Source organism: Phycodurus eques, chromosome 11 (genome assembly GCF_024500275.1).
Source record: "Phycodurus eques isolate BA_2022a chromosome 11, UOR_Pequ_1.1, whole genome shotgun sequence".
NCBI classification, from domain to species: domain Eukaryota; kingdom Metazoa; phylum Chordata; class Actinopteri; order Syngnathiformes; family Syngnathidae; genus Phycodurus; species Phycodurus eques.
In genome coordinates, this window is record NC_084535.1 from 19,002,911 (window position 1) to 19,021,195 (window position 18,285).

Here is an 18,285-nt window from a genome sequence, read left to right on the forward strand (position 1 = left end):
AATTGTTACAGTTGCACTTTATTCAAGGAGAGAATGGTTTTACCTCAGCAGTATCTCTTTGCTCATGTCTGTGTTTGCATGTTTGTCTTTATTTGTCTCCTTAGGCAAAAGTAGACAATGAGATTCTTGATTACAGAGACCTAGCTGCCATTCCAAAAGTCAAAGCCATTTATGACATTGAGCGCCCTGACCTTATTACCTATGAACCTATGTACACCACCTCTCTGGAGGAACGTGAGGAGAGACGAGAAAGTGTAGGAGAGGTAAAACAGACTGCATGCTCCTCGTGGTCATGTTGAACAGCAAGAATGCAGTTCCTAAGCTGGTCCTTTGTTTAGTTGTGAAATGCAAAATACTGCAAAATTCTAAGTGTCTCGGTTTTTGTCAATATTACTGGTACACCTACCTGTATATCTGCTAATTAACTTCAATGTCCCTCAATAGCTTTTCAATGCCAGGAGGGAGCGCTCGCCCTTGCCCGATGAAAAGGTGAGAATTACATCGGCTGCTGATCCATCCATCCATCCATTTTATATCCTGCTAAACCTGTTGAGGGTCATAGGGAAGCTGGAGCGTTAGGGTGAAAGGTGTTGACCCAGGATCCTGACACATGCAGTAGAAACAGACAAAAAAAATCAGAAAAGAAATAGAAGTTTTTAGTTGTACATGAGTGATACCTCTATTAAATCCTGCTTATTATGCTATCATATGATGCCTGGGTATTTTTTTTTTCTATGGAGGAGAGATTTAGCAAGAGAAAAAATTGATAATAAAGATTAATATTCTAAAATGTTAACATTGCTTCTTCTTATTTCCAGTTTTTTAGACCCATGTCTCCAACCCTTTCCAATGAGGTGAGCTTTGTGTTTCATCAAATTGCAGTCTTCTTTTTGTATGTGTTGTAAGTACAGTACTGTTTACAATATCATCACAATTTGTATTTTATCCAACACTGTATATTTGTGTATACTGTATGTCAGGGATGTTATGACAAAAGAGAACGCATTCTCCAGAGGTCCACCAGTCAGGGCTCCTTAGGCTCGCCAGTTTATAATCGCCATGGTTACACCCCCACTCTGTCACGGTCCCCACAGCATTTTCACAGGCCAGGTGAGTCCTTTGTGGACGGTTCATACAATCATACTGATGAGTCACAATTGTTGACGTGTACGATATTAGCTTAGTACGTTGGGGTTCTTGCTTCCTGTTCTTTATTGTTTTTACCATGTTAAAAGAAACCCTCACTAAAATTGACTGATTGGTTGTTATGTCTTTTTGTGATTGAACTGACTGGAGAGAAAAGAAAGTCAATATTCCAATACCAGTCAAACAGCCAATTTGCCTCCTCAGCATCACACTTCCCTTTTTTAGTTGTGTACAAGAGTGTAGTTTATTTTTTTCCACCTTGGTTCTAAGTTCTTTGCTCTTTTCAAATTTCAATGCCTGCAAATCTTCTTTTTCATCTTCCCCTCATTTTGTCAACCTCTCACCATCCCACAATCGGCCACTATGGCGGCTGCGGCTGGGGGTCGCGCTCCTGTCCTCCCCGCAGAAGCACTGACAGGCATGCAGAAGCTCTGCTCCTCTTTGTGCAGTAACAGTGTGGGCTCCAGAAATAATGACTCCCGCCCCACCTCCCCTTTTAGACACCACTTCCTCCCCCATAGCCAAGGTAAGCCCCCCCCTCTCCCCACAACCCACACGCCTCTTTATGCTCTCTTACTCATCCAAAGAAGCACATCATCTCCATTACGGCTTGGGATGTAACCACATGCTGGTCTCTTCTGTCATTTTGGATCCATCACCATGTCTCATCAGACCGATATTGCCATCATTAATGACACTGGCACTGCTTCAGCACAAGCAGATGACAAGCTCTGGGTGTTTGTTTATTTGCTGTTTGCTTGCCATTGTGAGATTGTACAAATCACTTTCTACAATGGAAGTTGAATGATACCATCCACCACATGATGCACATTACCACTCCTTTCAAATCCTATAGTTTAGTTGTGTAAGTCTACGTACAGTGTAGTATGTTGTGTTGTTACTCACAACTCACATTACAAGCAAATATGTTCAAATATGTTGTTTTAAATAATCTTCATTCTCCATACCACACTCCAAATGTGTTGCCCCAACCACACTCTGGTTCTCCCTATGCATCCCTATTTACATTCATTTCTTGGTTCTTCTCACTGGAGGCACTGACCCACCAAGTGGCCGGAGCTCCCCTCTCCCGCTTAGGCCTGAGAGCCGGCCCGGCACCCCGCCTCTCTCTCTGACCCCTAAACATTTTCACCTCCCAGGTAGGAGTCGGAGCACACCCTGTCGCTGCTCTTATCTATCTATCTATCTATCTATCTATCTATCTATCTATCTATCTATCTATCTATCTATCTAGCTATCTAGCTATCGATCTGTCTGTCGGTCTAATAATTTTGAAGCTTGCTAGAATGCCTTTTACACTTTTATTTCAAACATACAGAGAGATGAGCATTAGGGGGCATCTGTGGGTAAAGATGGTATAATGACAATGTAATAATAATTGATATTAGTAAATGTTGGTTACGGGTACATTTGCTTTACATAAATGCTGAAGGATCTTTAAATGTGATTTTCTGTATATGGCAAATTGCAGATCAGGGCAGTAACATCTACAGGAAACCACCCATCTACAAACAATACGGTACCTTTTTTTCTAATTTACAGCTCGTTTTCTCATCTGAATTGTGACTGAGTGCTGACCTGAGTGGGTGATGTGTCAACATGTATAAAATTATAATGTTCTGTGTTGAAAATATTTTGTTATTTAACCTATATTTACCCTTTGTCACTGCACTGTTTGAAGTCTGTCTCTGATTCACTTCTGTCACCTGCAGCATTTTGTCCATCTGAACAAGTCATGTTAAGTCCCTTTTCACTGCCCCCTTACAATGATGTTATGTAATGTGTTCAGTTTGGACAATTAAAATAAATGGAACTGTTTGTTCCAGGTATGTGCACCACTCCAAAAACGTTTGGGATGTTTGTCTTTCAGGTGAAATTTCAGGATGAACCTAAAATGCACTAAAACCTTTACAAGTTCGCTTAATTTGACCTTCTAGGGACTTTTGAATGCACTGTTGAATCTTTCAATACTTTTGGCGCAAACCAGTAGACTTCCTGGTCCTCTTCATCTTGCTGTTCACAATTTGACATCATGAGACCAAGTCAGCACCTAACAATTGATCAACAGTACCTTACCATTGTGAGGTTTCAAACAGGATGTTTTCAGAGAGAAGTGGTCACTGAGCGTAGAGTGTCACAGAGTGTCATCAGCAGAGATACAGAGACTGGAAGAGTTACCGAAAGGCAAAGACGTGGACGTCCTTGGACATTTTCATGGATCAAACATCTGTTGTGAATTTTGCCTTTCAGCTTCTCATTAGAGAACAGCAAGTTGTGCAATAAGTACTGAAACATTGAACAGTTGGATACGTGCATTCAAAAGTTTAGAGACAATGAAATTAAGTTCACGTGTAAAGGTAAAGAAATATCCAAACCTTTTTGTGAGTCGTGTACCTTACTTCACTGTAAAAATAACATCCCAAAATGTCAGTATGCTACCATACAATATGTACTATGCTTCCAACTCAAATTAGTAGACACCAGGTGTCCCAATACCTTTCACCATATTGATGAAGAAATGCTTAACTTTGTGTAAGGCACACATTACTCCTATGTTTAAGCTATATGTGGTTGAGACAGTGATACACAAACACTGATAGATCAGTTGCCATGGTTGCCAACCTATACACAGCTGCCATAGCACGTCAAAGCAAGTCGGCTGATGACATCATCAGATGCGCCACCTTCCCCGCTGCCCATGCTCCCTCTCCAGACGACAGCTCACAGAGTGAGGGTGATTGTTGGCCCTCCTCTAACGCTGTATTAGGTACAGTAGGCTCCTAATGGGCATGCTTGCATTGCAGCCATGTAGTGGCAAACTTCACCTAACTAATTCTTGTTTCCCCTTGGAGCTGCTCTAAATCCTTAACTGCATCCCTGCTTCGTTTTTGAGCACTGTTGGAATTCTGGCACATTTATTATGTTACGCTTGCACAAAAAGAGTTTCTTTTGCTACCACGTTCTTATTATTTATTTTTTTTTGCTTGAGGTAGCATCAGTTTCACTTATGTTACTGCACTCTTTGGTGCAATAGATTTACACACTAAAGCCACAAATGACTTAGACAGAGATAACTGAGACTGACTTCAAACTGACATGTATCCATGTGTCTTACATCTGTGCTGTTCTATGTATTAGATGTGCAGTGAATCCAGGGGGTACACGATTGAAGCCGCTAAAGAAAACATCACAGTCTCCTGTTTGTCTGTCTTGTCAACTCTGTCTCACATTTGTGTTCCTTTGTACACCCTGTGTATTATTTACTTAGTTCATACATTAACTCACAATTAGTGGAAATACCGCCTTCTCTTTCTGTTGTAACTGTTATTATATATCAGTTGCACTATCCAAATACATGTGCTTCATGACATCCTCCTGCAGGATGTGCATTTCCTTTTTATTTAAAATTGATTATATCTTTGGGGGGCTGTATTTGGATCTTGACGGTACAGAGGGAAGAAGACGATCCAGAGAAGAAGAGGAGGAAGATGCCTTGAAAAGAAAGCAGCTTCAGGAAGAACACCTCAACAAGGTCAATCAGATAATGATAAAGCATTACAATTAGAAATACACGCTGTGTATCCTTAATTGTCCTGTTCAGAATGGTAATTGACCGGAAAGTGTGTTCGTATCTAGATTCAGTCCGGTTTGGGAAAGCTAATTCTCAGGGAGGAGATGGAAAAGGAGCAGATTAGGGAACGCTACACAAGGAGTGTTTCTGCTCAGCGCTATGACATCAAGCAGGATAACTGTGATGCAGGTAAAGAGAAGCATCATAACCCAATGTCTTCTCACTGAATCCAGTCAATTATGATTTGATATGACTTATAGATAACCGTTTTTATCTTTCAGATCCGACGTCTCCAACGAGAACAAACTCTTTGCCCGGGTATGGGAGGAATGGCCTACACCGGGTGAGACCTCATTCATAATCAAAGCAGTCCGAACCACAGACGAAAGAGAAAAAAAGAAGCTATTAATTATACTATGACTACTAATAACAGTAATAGTAATAATAATAGTTATAATAGTTTTGTATTATAATATAATAATAATAATAATATACTGTATCATTATTATTATTATTGTATTCTTATTTTATTGTTAATAGCGGTATTAGTACTATATTAGTATAAAAACATAGGTCATTGCCTAAGTAGTAATTTAATTGTGAGTTGGTGTATGTAAATTAATAACAAGGTTCTGTTCTTGTAAATCTGACATAGATATTTTTGTAAATTGGAAAACACTGGATTGGTGTTTATTTATGCTTTTCCTCATGATTGTTACAGTATGTTATTGCCCTTACAGAACACATGCTTGAGGAAACGACTCTTAAGTGTGTCTTTGTGTAGATTTTACATACTGTACATGTTAAACTGAACCAAGCACTTTTCCTCCGCCCTGCAGCCCCAGTCAACAGATTTCACACAGTACAACAGCTATGGTGACATGTGTGGAGGGGGCAGAGGTGAGCGCTGCGACCAAAACATGTTGAACAAGCAAATTTCACAAGAACTCCAGTATTCCTGTCGTATTCACAAATGGCTTGCTTCGTGTACATGAAGTTGCCGTGCATTTTGAAATAGCTGCTTACTGGTTCCCACAATGTGTCATATGGGACAAAAGTGTTCAGTCATAGTAGTAGCCTGAAAGGACATGTGACGGCAAAACCATTAACTGTGAGTCTCATTTTTCTGTCCCATTTTGTCCTGCAGAGTTTCAGGTATGTCAACCATCTGCTTTTTCACACGGCATGCTTTCTCACCTCACACCACCAATCTCCTTGCAGTAGGCATCTTGCCATGAATGCACACTCTCCACTTGTGCTACATGCTTGCATTGTCGTTGAACATGTTGCTATATGTCATCCAGATGTCACCTACGGGGCATGCAGTCATTTCAAATGCACTGCCCAGTAGCTGAGCAGCTGTACTCTATGTGCAAAGTGCAAGCACCACCTCATGCGTTATTTTGTTTGTCTGTATACCAATGTCATGACTCGACTTAAATGTTAGATTGTAGAAATATTATTTCAAAATTCACATCAGGGAAGCATAAACATACAATGGAACAACAACTGCCCATTTTGAATCGTAGGATCCTGAGCAGTAGTCAAGCTCCTTGCTCCATCCAGTGAAAAGTGTGCCCACGGTCATAAAACGACAACATACTCATGCCATTAACCCTGCAGTCCCCTCCCACTATATTATATTTGTGTATGTTCTATTCTTTAGCACATTAAGGATGGCCGAGCAGCACTTGCAAGGATGGACAGGGGAGTATCTATGCCTAATATGTTGGAGCCCAAAGCAAGTATCTTCTTCTTTTTGTACTGATGGCAACAATGTGAACTACACTATATGGACAAAAGTATTGAGACACACGGCATTGTCAGTTGCCTAGTCAATCAGGGCTTGGAATTGACTCCTTAATGTCCTCTTGAATCTTAATGGTAATACTCATCGGTCTTAGAAAGTTTGTGTAAAACATTGGAAATGACCTGAAATGAAAAAAACAAACTAAAAATAACATTGGCTGACACTGTTGTGTCAAGAATTTTTGTGTTTGAATCTCTTCTCAAAACTTTCTTTCAAAAACATGCATTTTAGGTTTAGTGACAATTCTAAATTGCTCATAGGTATGAATTGGCGTGCACATTAGTTTGACGAAACTGTATGTGCCCTGTGATTGGTGTACGCAGCCTTTCACCCCAAATCAGCTGGCTCCTGTTTACCTGTAACCCTCAAGAAAATAAGCAGTAGAAAATACATGGATAAATGAAAACTGCATTAGATTCCAGAAGTATGGCAGCCCCAGGTTTGTAAAACCCCTTTCGAAGGCAGATTTTATTAAATTGTTCATTTCAGGTCTTGCAGTAACATCTTTCCAATGTTTTTGCTATTTAAACAGTTAGATAATCCTGTTAATTCCTCTGCATGCCATTTTGGCCATGCTTCCATGTGTGGGAACTGTTTGAGGAAGCCCCTTTTCTCTTCCAGCATGACTGCAAAAAGCAAGGTCTATAAATGCATACTTGGGTGTGCTTGGTGTGGGAAAACCCATCAAACACCCTTGGGATGAACTGCAACAGAAATCATGTTATGGCCAGACCCCCTCTCATGTCCACCATCAGTGACTGCTAAGTTCAGAAGTTTTGTTCTGGATGAATCCGAATACCAAAATACCCCCACGCCCCATACACTCCAAAATCTTCTGCAGTTCTGAGCTTTAATGGTCAGGGGTCCCAATACTTGTGCTCATGTATTGTAGGTTAAAAAATGTACAGGCTACACTAACGATCGCGAAAAGTGAAAGTTTAAAAACTAAATATTTGGACATAATGCGGCGTGTTTAACTTATAGATAGTCCCATTGATTGGAAGTCATATACAGTATGCTTCTTATAGTGCAGGAGCATTGTACAGTATTTGAACACCCAAGTTCGGGAAGTTCCAGATTTAGCATGCTGCTTCAGGAGCTGCAGTCACTCTAGTGCTTAGCATGCCGGCTTCGTCATGTTCATCTCCACATAGCTTTGACTTCTGGTGGCTGGATACTGTATGTGCCATACAGTGAAGAAGCCAATGCCTAAAACTCCATCTAAAGCACTCATACCCCTATATACTATAATTCCTGTATAGGAGGCGTGGCAGAAATGTTCCAGGACTGATATAGTTCTAATCCAGACTACATGTTTTCCCCTTTGAAGTAATCCCCCTGGAGTCTAATGCACTTCCTCAGCCTTCTCTGTTATCCCCTCATGCAATTTTTTGTCGGGAAGATAATGCAATTATAATGCAATTATCTTCCCGACCAGGAATTGTCAGATGCACGTGTGTGCTGAAGCCAGAAAAGGTGCGCAGCACCACACTTTTTTTTGGCTGAGCTCATTCTACCGTCTACTTAATTCTATCATTTGCCGACCTTCTCGCCATATATGCACTCTGGGTGGAGTAACCCTGAAGTTTGGGCGGTCCCTCACATGAGGGCCGAGCGTGTATTCTGCCAAAGATTTATGCGCGTTTTCTCATCCGCAGTCCTTAGGCTGTAGTAAGTCTAGCACCCCAGGAAGGTTAAACATCCTATGTCACGTTTTGATTTGATTTAACTCCTCCCGCACTCCGACGGTCGGTGAAGGCCCGCTTGGCACAGCGGCTGACTCGTGTTTATTGAGCAGGAGACACCTGGCCCTATACGCTCACATACTGCCCAATGGGCATAATGTTTCCCAACCACATTACGTTGAGATAATACAGTATATCATAGTAATTGACAGAAAAAAAAATCAGCGCAAGTGGACTTTTTTTTTCCCCTGTGAGGAGTATTTCTGCTTCATTGTGCCTGGCAGTTTGTGGTTTGTCTGAAAGCGCAGATCATTGCAGTCATCTTAATGGCACAACGGTGAGCTCGCTTTTGAACCATTTTTTTTTTTAAATAAAGTATTTCATTGTTAAATGACTCGCTCTCGTTCAACATGCATTCAGTCATGAGCACACTATTCTGATTAAATTGCTATTGTTGGATTTATTAATTCGCAGAATACAACAACACATGCTCCTTCAAAGTAGCCTGTTACATAAGAGGTACACACGTCTCACTAGCGACAATTAACTTCTGTATCTGCTATAGGAGTTAATTTCAAATTAAAAGTGTGACATATTTTCCCAAATGGATTTCTACTGACTTCATGCGTCGCGGGAAATCTCCACAATTTTAAGAATTCCGGAGCGCCTCAGATGTCAATGAGCCACACCCCTTTGTGTCAAAGTGCACATATTCGCCCTGTACGCATGGTGGGTTTGGCAGAAGTCGTTACGAGAGAATCTGTGCACCTCGACAGCGTGCAAGCCAGATTTATTCAGCAGTGAGAGAATATGGCTCATTGTAAGCAGGCTTGTTGTCATGGTGAAGCAGCCACGAGTTGTCCTGCCACAACTCTGATCTCTTCTCATGCACTGAACAAAGCAAACTCTGCAGGATCTCTTTCTCGACGTGCTAGTTATGGGCTTCTCAAATAACGGCCCATAATGTAATAAATTTGCTCTTTTCAAAATGTAACAGGCCCATTATGTCATTTAATATTACATTATGGGCTCAATTATTACAGTTGCAAAGATGTTTTTTTTTTTTTTTTTTTTTTAACCAGGCCAATAACATAATAATCAGCCAATAATGTAATAAGTTATTATGTTATTGGCCAAAAGTTATTACGTTATAGGTTCAGGACCTTTATGACATTGTTGGCCAGTTATTATGTTTTGGGCCTATTGCATTTTAAAAAGGGCAAATGTTACGGGACGTTATTACATTATGGGCTGTTATTATGTTATGGGCTTCTACAGCATGTGAACAAAAAGTTCAATAGCTCCAGAGAGCTGAGGTCACATTTACAGTATATTCTCCAGGGCGATTGCATTGAAGGGGAAAACATAGTTGGGTTGAAAATATCTTTAGTGACGTCAGTCCTGGAACTTTTCTAACACACCTCATAAGGAGCATAAGCTAATCTTGCTTGTCAAATACATCACCAGAATTTTGATTTGCCACTTTCTTCTCATATGCACAGAAATAATTATTCAGATTGTAGTTTAGTTTTCCAAGGTTCCCATGTGTTTTACTTGAACAGCATTAGTGATGTTAGTTCTATTTTTTTTAGTTTGTATTAAATTGCACTCAAAATGCCACCCTTACATAACTGTGTCTACGTGTTCTTTCTTGATCTATTGCACGTTAGAGTATGCACACCATAGCACCCAACCAGCATTTTCCCCAAAAATAAACGACTGCTTTCACCGTCACTCAGCCTCCTGTCACATACCTGTTTTCCTGCCCAGTGTTCCCTCTGTCACTATTACAAACACAGTTACTTACAATGTTTGTTATTTTGTCAGTTAAATCGGTTATTACTTAAGCAACGTGGGTATGTGACCCTGTGCACTGATGAGTCTCTCCCTATGAAGGTGTATCCCTATGAAATGCTCATGATAACCAGTAGAGGGAGAGCTAAACTGCCCAGGAACGTGGACAGAACCAGACTGGAGGTATCATTGTGTTTGTCCGCCATTTATGCTACATTTTCTAACTTTGTGTAATAGCATGTTACACGAATAGAACATTAGCAAGAATGTGCAGTATTCATAGCTCCTCGTCATTTTTGCAGAGACCATTTTAATGGTTTTGGTGTTAACCCCCACCTCCCGTCCTTTGTTGTCTCCACCTTTTTAGCGCCACTTAGCACCTGAAACGTTCTTTGACATCTTTGGACTGGAGATCCAGGAGTTTGACAGGCTTCCCCTGTGGAAACGCAACGACATGAAAAAGAAGGCCAAGCTTTTCTAACGCTCACAGCAGCATGCATATACTGTACACACTGTACACATACATTCAAACAGACCATTTAAGAAAACAATAATATAGACTAGACTTTATTATTTTGAGGTTGTTTTTTTTTCTACCTTCTGAAATGAACTCTTTTTGCTCACTTCCTGAGACTGTGAGCTGAATGGTGCGGCACAATAGATTTGTACAGGAAACCAATAATCGAGCTCTAGAATCAGTTTCATGTTCAAAAATGACAAAGAATGAATGATAAATAGGATCATGAGATTTGTATTGATGCCGCTTGTTTTTTCTTGCTTTGCTTTCGTCTTTTTTATGCTTGTTCCTTCTTGCTATTTGTTGCTGTTGACTCCTGTGGAACTTTGTAAGTGAAGTAGAACCTTATGATGCCACAGAATGTCCATGCTTGTAGCCTGAACATAAGTCTTGCTTTCTTTGCTTGGACCGAAAAAGAGTTGGTCCAAAGTTTGCATCAATTGGCTCAGTGAGTCTTTGAATAATATAAATGATTTTTAAAAAACACTGGGAAAGAAGTTATCTGAACAGCAGAAACAGTTTTGCTGCATCTACATGGGAATGAACGATCCAAGCATCTTCACTCAGCCTTCAGCTTGGCTTCTGGACATGTCGGCTTTCATTAGATCCTTATATAAAGAGAAAATGGCACTCCTCTCGGGCTCCATGAAACATGGCCAGACACTTACCCTTTACATGTATTAGAAGTATAAATCTCAATATATTTTATTGCCATACCCAAAATACAATAAGGGACAATTCGATAATACACCTAATGTAAGCAAGCCTGTGTTTGAAAGTATTGTTTTATAAATGACACCCCACACTGCCGTTTGTTGTATCGAAAACGAAGCCAATAAAGCTTTAAATAATCATGAACCACATGATCCCCAGCTATACCGAGATAGTCACTGCCTCTTTTCTGTTGACTTTGTGTTTCTCCATCAAGCTCACTTACACTGGGTGATAGGTTGTCTGAGGACAAGGTGGCTTTTATGGGCCGATCGGCAAGTCTGCGCATACACAATTATTATTTGGAGACATCTTCTAACACTGAGTCTATAATATTTTGAAACATAGCGTTGTTTAAATCAGTTAGTGGTGCAAGTATCTTTATGAATTGACAATGGGGAAAATAATAAAAGTGACTCACATTAGTGAGTAATTAGGTTTCATGTTATAGATTCGGGAAGATATGAGTCATAGAAAATGTTAAGACTTACTCAGAATGTACTGCATCAACATATTGCAGCACACTAAGAAAGTCATACCCCTTGTTAATGACTTATGTCTGTCTTCTGAATTAGATACAGTACCAAGTGTAATTATGCAATCTCAATTTCTCTGATGAGAAGGATACACATTGTAATATAACAGTGGTAGTGATGTGCGTATGTCCCGATCTATAATATGATGATTTGTTGACTGATTTGAATAAATCTAAACCTGAAAAAAATAAGAATATGATCATTTACAAGCTTTCATCAATAAATTACACCAAACTACAACTCATGGTTGTAGACAATCACAAAGTACCCGCTGGGTATCTTCTAGTTTGGAACACTGTTAATCTATTGATAATCATAGTTTGCAATGGTGTTAAAGAAAGAGCATTGTGTCACGTTGAGAGGTGTTTCGAACGGCTTTGCATGTCGTTCTAAATGGTAACCAAACAACTTTGCCTGCGCAGCTATAGGCAATCGCGTACAGTATGATTCATGAAATTAACAATATTGTCAAGAGCAACATAAATGAGTCTAACCAAAGTCCCAAGTAAAGGTATTGTGACCATTAGATTAAATTCAACTCTTTGTTGCGTCAGGACTTAATAATGCATAATATGAACTGCTTATTCATCAATTTAAGGTTATTGCATTTCAATATTTGCACCATTCTCTGCAGGAGTTGTTAAAAATTCATCAAGAATATCTAAAGAGGCAGAGGGAGGTGGTGAAAGACCAACAGAACAACCTGGCCGTGCAACAATCGGAAATCACCGTAAGTTCTCAATGAGAAAAGTCCATCCATCCATCCATTTTCTTTTCGCTTATCCTCACTAGGGTCGCGGGCTGCTGGAGCCTATCCCAGCTATCTTCGGGCAGGAGGTGGGGTACACCCTAAACTGGTCGCCAGCCAATCGCGGGGCACATAGAAACAAACAACCATTTGCACTCACATTCACTCTTACGGGTAATTTAGAGTCTTCAAACAACCTACCGTGCATGTTTTTGGGATATGGGAGGAAACCAGAGTGCCTGGAGAAAACCCACGCAGCCGTGGGGAGAACATCCAAACTCCACACAGGCGGGGCCGGGATTTGAACTCCGGTCCCCAGAACTGGTTAGTTAGCTATCAAAAACTTTTCAAAATAAACAATATTGAAGTGATATTCCTTTTCTTTTTTTTTCATCATGTAACATTAGCCTTTGGCGTTAACTTAAGATTATTCACTTTCCATTGACCAATTCACTTATCTCCAAACTCCGGGCAACTGTGTACAAGTGGTTCAGAATGTGACGCTTGACCTAAGAGCCACATTTTCCGTCCCCCCAACATACATGGTCATTCACATCCGAAATAGCCCTGAGCAAAGATCCTACTAAATCCATTATGTCTGCTTGCTGTGGTAACCACTGTGACGAGTGAAAAGGTGATGTTTGTGTGAATGTGTTGATGACAATAAATGTCTTTAATCTTAAATAAAAACAAAACCGTTTGTGATTCTTTGTATGAAGTACAATAAACTGATGAGTGCTTGTACCTCAGAAAAAGTCCTATGTGCTAAAGGAGAGCATAATAAGAAAACACCTGGAGATCCAAGCCATCCTGGATAAGGACCTGAGGACCACACTGTCACACCTGGAGGCCGAGGAGCGTGCTGCTGTCTCAGCTCTGGACTGGCTCATGGAGAGGAACTGGTCTCTGATCCAGGAGATAGAACAGGACCTGGCTGGAATCACAGGGACACTGGACCACGTGGACACGCATGCTGATGCAACGGTGAAAGAACACGGAATATATTCACACAGTTGAAATGATGCGGTATGTTTTATGCTGTATTATGAGCAGGAACAGTGTGTGACTGTTCAGCACTTCTGCCTCGCAGTGCTGAGGTTCGGCGTTTGAATCCATTACATTTTGGTTAGGGTCTGGATAAATAAATGGGTGGACACAGGATTTTTTTTTTTAAACCATTTAAGTCACTATCATTGTAACTGGCCACCCCTCAAAATCATCATGGCCATAAACCGGGAAGGGTTAACGAAGAAACCCTTACTGTATATTGTGCTTCAATAGCCATCCATCCATTTTCTATAGCTTGTCCTCATTAGGGTCATGGATGAGCTGGCGCCTATCCCAGCTGACTTTGGCCGAGAGGCGGGGAACACCTTGGACTGGTCACCAGCCAATCACAGGGCACATATAAACAAACAACCAAACACACTCACGTTCATGCCAATGGACAACTTAGAACAGGGGTCACCAACATGATTCCTGCAACCAACAGGTAGCGACAAAGGACCACATGAATAGCCTGTGGGCCTGTCCTAAAAATAATAATAATTAACAAATAATGCCTAGGAAGGTCGTAGAAGTGAGCATTTGAAAGCACAAACACTTTATATATAGAGAGCTTTATATAAATAAAGTGTTGCATAGTTGTCTGTTCCATCCATCCATCCATTTTCTGAGCCGCTTCTCCCCACTAGAGTCGCAGGTGTGCCGGAGCCTATCCCAGCTATCATCGGGCAGGAGGCGGGGTACACCATGAACTGGTTGCCAGCCAATCGCAGGGCACATAGAAACAAACAACCATTTGCACTCACATTCACACCTACGAGCAATTTAGAGTCGTCAATTAATGCATGTCTTAGGGATGTTGGAGGAAACCGGAGTGCCCGTAGAAGACCCACGCAGGCACGGGGAGAACTCCACACGGGCGGGGCCGGGTATTGAATCCCGGACCCCAGAACTGTGAGGCAGACGTTCTAACCAGTCGGTCACCGTGCCGCCGTTGTCTGTTCCCTACCTTGTTTAATTATTGTGAGAAATCATTAACATCATCATTGTTCACCTATCTGCATATCATTAAATATGAATAATAATACACAATTAAAGGTAATTTGATCAAATTCGTTATTTCAGAAGTGTGTATCCAACTGGTAGCCCTTTGCATTAATCAGTAACCAAGAAGTAGATCTCAGTTTCAGAAAAGTTGGTAACCCCTGATTTGGACACTTCATTTTACCTAACATGCAAGTTCTGGGGACATAGGAGGAAGCTGGAGTACCCGGGGGGAAAAAATCACACAAACACGAAGAGAACAATGCAAATTCAGAAATACGTACCCAGAACCAGTTGACTGTGAGGCAGATGAGGTAACCACAGGTTCGCCGTGCAGCACAGGGGCTCCACAAATTATTTTATAAAAAGTAATTAGTGCAGGTCTGTGCTATTGTGAGTGAAATTCAAGTTCTGTGTAGTCATTGTAGAAATGCTAAAACAACATACTGTATGTAATGGTGATTGCCTATATACAGTACACTTCATTTAATCCTGATTTTCTTGCTTCTGCTCAGTCTTTCCTCTCATGCCTCGACCACCAAGGCAGGTATGCACTATCCCCACCGCAATTAAACTGTGATTATTATAATTACATAACGGTGACCATAATCAAAATGTCCGAGTGTGACTCATTGCCACAACATGTTTCTATTTCTGACCAACCTCCTCCAGAGTGCCAGATGTGCTCAACAGCTCAGAGCGTTGCAGTGTGAGCTTGGAAGAGGCCAAAGCTGAGCAGATTGTCAGCCTCACCAACAACATGCTTCTGCTCATCTCCTCCCTCACACCTACTATGAAGACTCTTGTGAAAAGCTGTTAGTACAAATATTTTACTAACCACATCTCTTTCATTGTGTACAATATATTCACTGAACTGATATAGAATGGGTATCTTCAGATTCAAGTGACGTGTGCTTGGATCCAGACACAGCTCATCCCAAGCTGCTCATCTCTCCTAAAGGTGACAGTGTCACCTACACAGACACGTGGAAGGAGCTTCCTGACACCCCTTCACGCTTTGACACCACTCTTAACGTCATCAGCTTGCAAAGCTTCAGCTTTGGCTGTCATTACTGGGAGATAGACGTGACTGGCAAGACCTACTGGGAGCTTGGCGTCACGTATCCCAGCATTCCACGCAAGGGCACAGCTGAGGACTGCTGGCTGGGTCGAGGAGATGAATCGTGGTGTGTGGAGTTTTTTGACGGGGAATATACAGCCTGGCACCAAGGCGTGCCCCATAGGCTGCTTGTCACGAAACACTTGTGTCGAATTGGAATTTTGTGTAATTTCCCAGCTGGGTCAGTGATGTTTCTCGGTGCAGACGATATGTCACCGCTGTTCTGCTTCTGTGCAGGGAGCTTCTCCGATAGCCTCCACCTGGCCGTGTGTCCTGGCCATGCCCACAACGGAACCAATGAAAAACCAATTGTAATCTGTAATGCAACATCTCAAGCTCCACTTGTTTAAGTTTGTAAAAAATATTTATATGAGACTTGACACAGATGGAAGTGAACCCTTCCATCCATCCATTTTCTACTGTGTATCCTGCTGTGGGTCACAGGTAAGAGGGAGCCTATCCCAGATGACTTTGGTTGAGAGACAGGATACACCCTGCTGGTCGCCAGTCAGTCGCAGAGCACTTTAGACTAACTAACTAACGAAGTAACTAACTAACTAAATAAATCACACTCACACGTATGGTCAATTTAGTCTTTAATTCAGCTAACATGTTCTTGAAATGTGGGAGGAAACTGAACTAACCAAGGAAAACACACACAAGCACATCTAGGGAGATCATGCAACCAGATTCGAACCCAAAACCACTGCCTGTGAGGCAGATGTGTTATCCATATTCCCTACACATTTTAATCCACTTTAGGTAAACAACACAAGTAGTGTAATTCATTTGAAGTTTGGATTGCTAGCTTTCTTACTTTTCAGACATACATTTTACAGTAAACTAGTGGCCCTAAATGCTCTGTGAACAACAATGGGGGTCGATGGTCTGGTGGTCAAGCAATAGAGCTTCTCTGAGGAATTCAAATATTTAACAGACAGACTAAGCATGTCAGGCAAGTCGGATAATATTTTCATAGCCTCCCAACTCCCATTAGTGTCGTATCAATCAATAACAGTTACATAAATAATTTAAGATCCTCTATTGAAGAATCTGGCTCTTCGCTGGTCCTTTGTTGACACTGTGGTCAGTTTCATTTTGAAATACACTTCCTTTTAAGAATAGCTTCTTATTTCTTCTTTTCCTTGCGGCTTAGCCCTTTAGGAGTCGCCACAGCGTGTCATCCTTTTCCATGTCAGCCTATCTCCTGCATCCTCCTTTCTAACACTAACTGCCCTCATGTCTTCCTTCACTACATGCATCAACCTTTTCTTTGGTTTCGAGCTCTCTTGCCTGGCATCTCCATCCTCATCACCCTTCTCACAATATATTCACTCTCTCTCCTCTGGACCTATTCAAACCATCGAAGTCTGCTCTCTCTAACTTTGTCTGCAAAACATCTAATCTTGGCCGTCCCTCTGATGAGCTCATTTCTAATCCTATCCAACCTGGTCGCTCCAAGAGAGAACCTCAGCATCTTCATTTCTGCCACCTCCAGCTCTGTTTTCTGTTGACTCTTCATTGTCACTGTCTCTAATATGTACATCATGGCTGACCATCATTGTCCTTCATCCTAGCAGACTCTTCTGTCACATAACACACCTGACACCTTTCTCCACCCGTTCTAACCTGCTTGGATCCATTTATTCACTTCCTTACCACACTCACCATTGCTCTGGACTGTTGACCCCACGCTAGAATTCTGTTGAACAACCTGGTCAAAAACTCCACGCCCACCTCTCCTAGATGCTTCTTTACCTTCACAGGTACTGTATGTCATCAGGACCAACTGACTTTCCATTTTTCATCCTCTTTAGTGCCTTTCTAAGGCACTACTGGCACTAGTCAACACAGTTCCATCTCTATCCTTAACCACCCTAACCTGCTGCACATCCTTCCCATCTCTATCCTTCTGTCTGGCCAACCTGTATAGATCTTTTTCTCCTTCATTAGTGTCCAACCTGGCATAGATGTCATCATATCCCTCTTGTTTGGCCACCTCTACCTTCACCCTATGTCGCATCCCCATGTATTCCTTTCTCCTCTCCTCAGCCCTCTCAGTGTCGCACTTCTTCTTAGCTCACCTCTTTCCTTGTATGATATCATGTACTTTGAGGTTTCATCACCAAGTCTCCTTCTCCCCTTTCCTACCAGAAGATACACCAAGTACTCCCCTGCCTGTCTCTCTGATCGTGGTCCAGTCTTCTGGAAGCTCCTCCCATCCACCGAGAGCCTCTCTCAACTCTTATCTTCCTTTCTCAGCTTCCACCACATGGTTCTCTGCTCTGCCTTTGTCTTCTTAATCTTCCTCCCCACCACCAGAGTCATCTTACACACCACCATCTAATGCTTTCCAGCCACACTCTCCCCTACCACTAGTTTACAGTCGGTAACCTCCTTCAGATTACATCATCTGCACAACATGTAATCTACCTGCGTGCTTCTACCTCCGCTCTTGTAGGTCACCCTATGTTCCTGCCTCTTCTGGAAGAAAGTGTTTACTACAGCCATTTCCATTATTTTTGCAAAGTCTACCACCATCTGTCCCTCCAAGTGCCTTTCCTGGATTCTTCTTCT

At 41.6% G+C, this 18,285-nt stretch overlaps 2 protein-coding genes across 10 annotated transcripts in view; both read left to right on the forward strand.

The window, feature by feature from the left end:
- ablim1a (actin binding LIM protein 1a) overlaps positions 1-13,339 on the forward strand; it is a 55,153-nt gene extending 41,814 nt beyond the window's left edge. For 5 of the 9 annotated variants that reach the window (XR_009769441.1, XR_009769444.1, XR_009769437.1 and 2 more), the window contains exons 10-22: positions 105-263; positions 445-489; positions 819-854; positions 981-1,110; positions 1,553-1,672; positions 2,202-2,306; positions 2,639-2,686; positions 4,620-4,699; positions 4,804-4,927; positions 5,020-5,081; positions 5,578-5,638; positions 5,886-10,210; positions 10,395-10,413. Coding sequence is in view for 1 of the 9 variants with exons in the window: in XM_061689965.1 (XP_061545949.1) it covers positions 105-263; positions 445-489; positions 819-854; positions 981-1,110; positions 1,553-1,672; positions 2,202-2,306; positions 2,639-2,686; positions 3,800-3,943; positions 4,620-4,699; positions 4,804-4,927; positions 5,020-5,081; positions 5,578-5,638; positions 5,886-5,893; positions 6,405-6,479; positions 10,130-10,210; positions 10,395-10,508 (1,392 nt within the window). In the remaining 8 variants the exon portion in view is untranslated. Of the gene's footprint in view, positions 1-104; positions 264-444; positions 490-818; positions 855-980; positions 1,111-1,552; positions 1,673-2,201; positions 2,307-2,638; positions 2,687-3,799; positions 3,944-4,619; positions 4,700-4,803; positions 4,928-5,019; positions 5,082-5,577; positions 5,639-5,885; positions 10,211-10,394 lie in introns of all 9 variants that reach the window. The other 4 variants (XM_061689965.1, XR_009769438.1, XR_009769439.1 and 1 more) reach the window with 4 other exon arrangements.
- LOC133410102 (probable E3 ubiquitin-protein ligase TRIML1) lies at positions 11,079-16,084 on the forward strand. Its single transcript, XM_061690859.1, has 7 exons — positions 11,079-11,134; positions 11,473-11,530; positions 12,390-12,521; positions 13,290-13,523; positions 15,104-15,135; positions 15,261-15,403; positions 15,487-16,084. Exons 1-7 carry the CDS (start codon positions 11,079-11,081, stop codon positions 16,056-16,058), a joined length of 1,227 nt encoding a protein of 408 aa, XP_061546843.1. The 3' UTR covers positions 16,059-16,084.
- Positions 16,085-18,285: the final 2,201 nt, after the last annotated feature.

Bases quoted from the DNA above. Each gene is read 5' to 3' on its own strand.
- LOC133410102 (XM_061690859.1), top strand. From the start codon at position 11,079: ATGGGAATGAACGATCCAAGCATCTTCACTCAGCCTTCAGCTTGGCTT. The intron at 12,522-13,289 runs GTAAGTTCTCAA...CTTGTACCTCAG, and splicing joins TGCAACAATCGGAAATCACC to AAAAAGTCCTATGTGCTAAA. The intron at 13,524-15,103 runs GTGAAAGAACAC...GCTTCTGCTCAG, and splicing joins ACACGCATGCTGATGCAACG to TCTTTCCTCTCATGCCTCGA.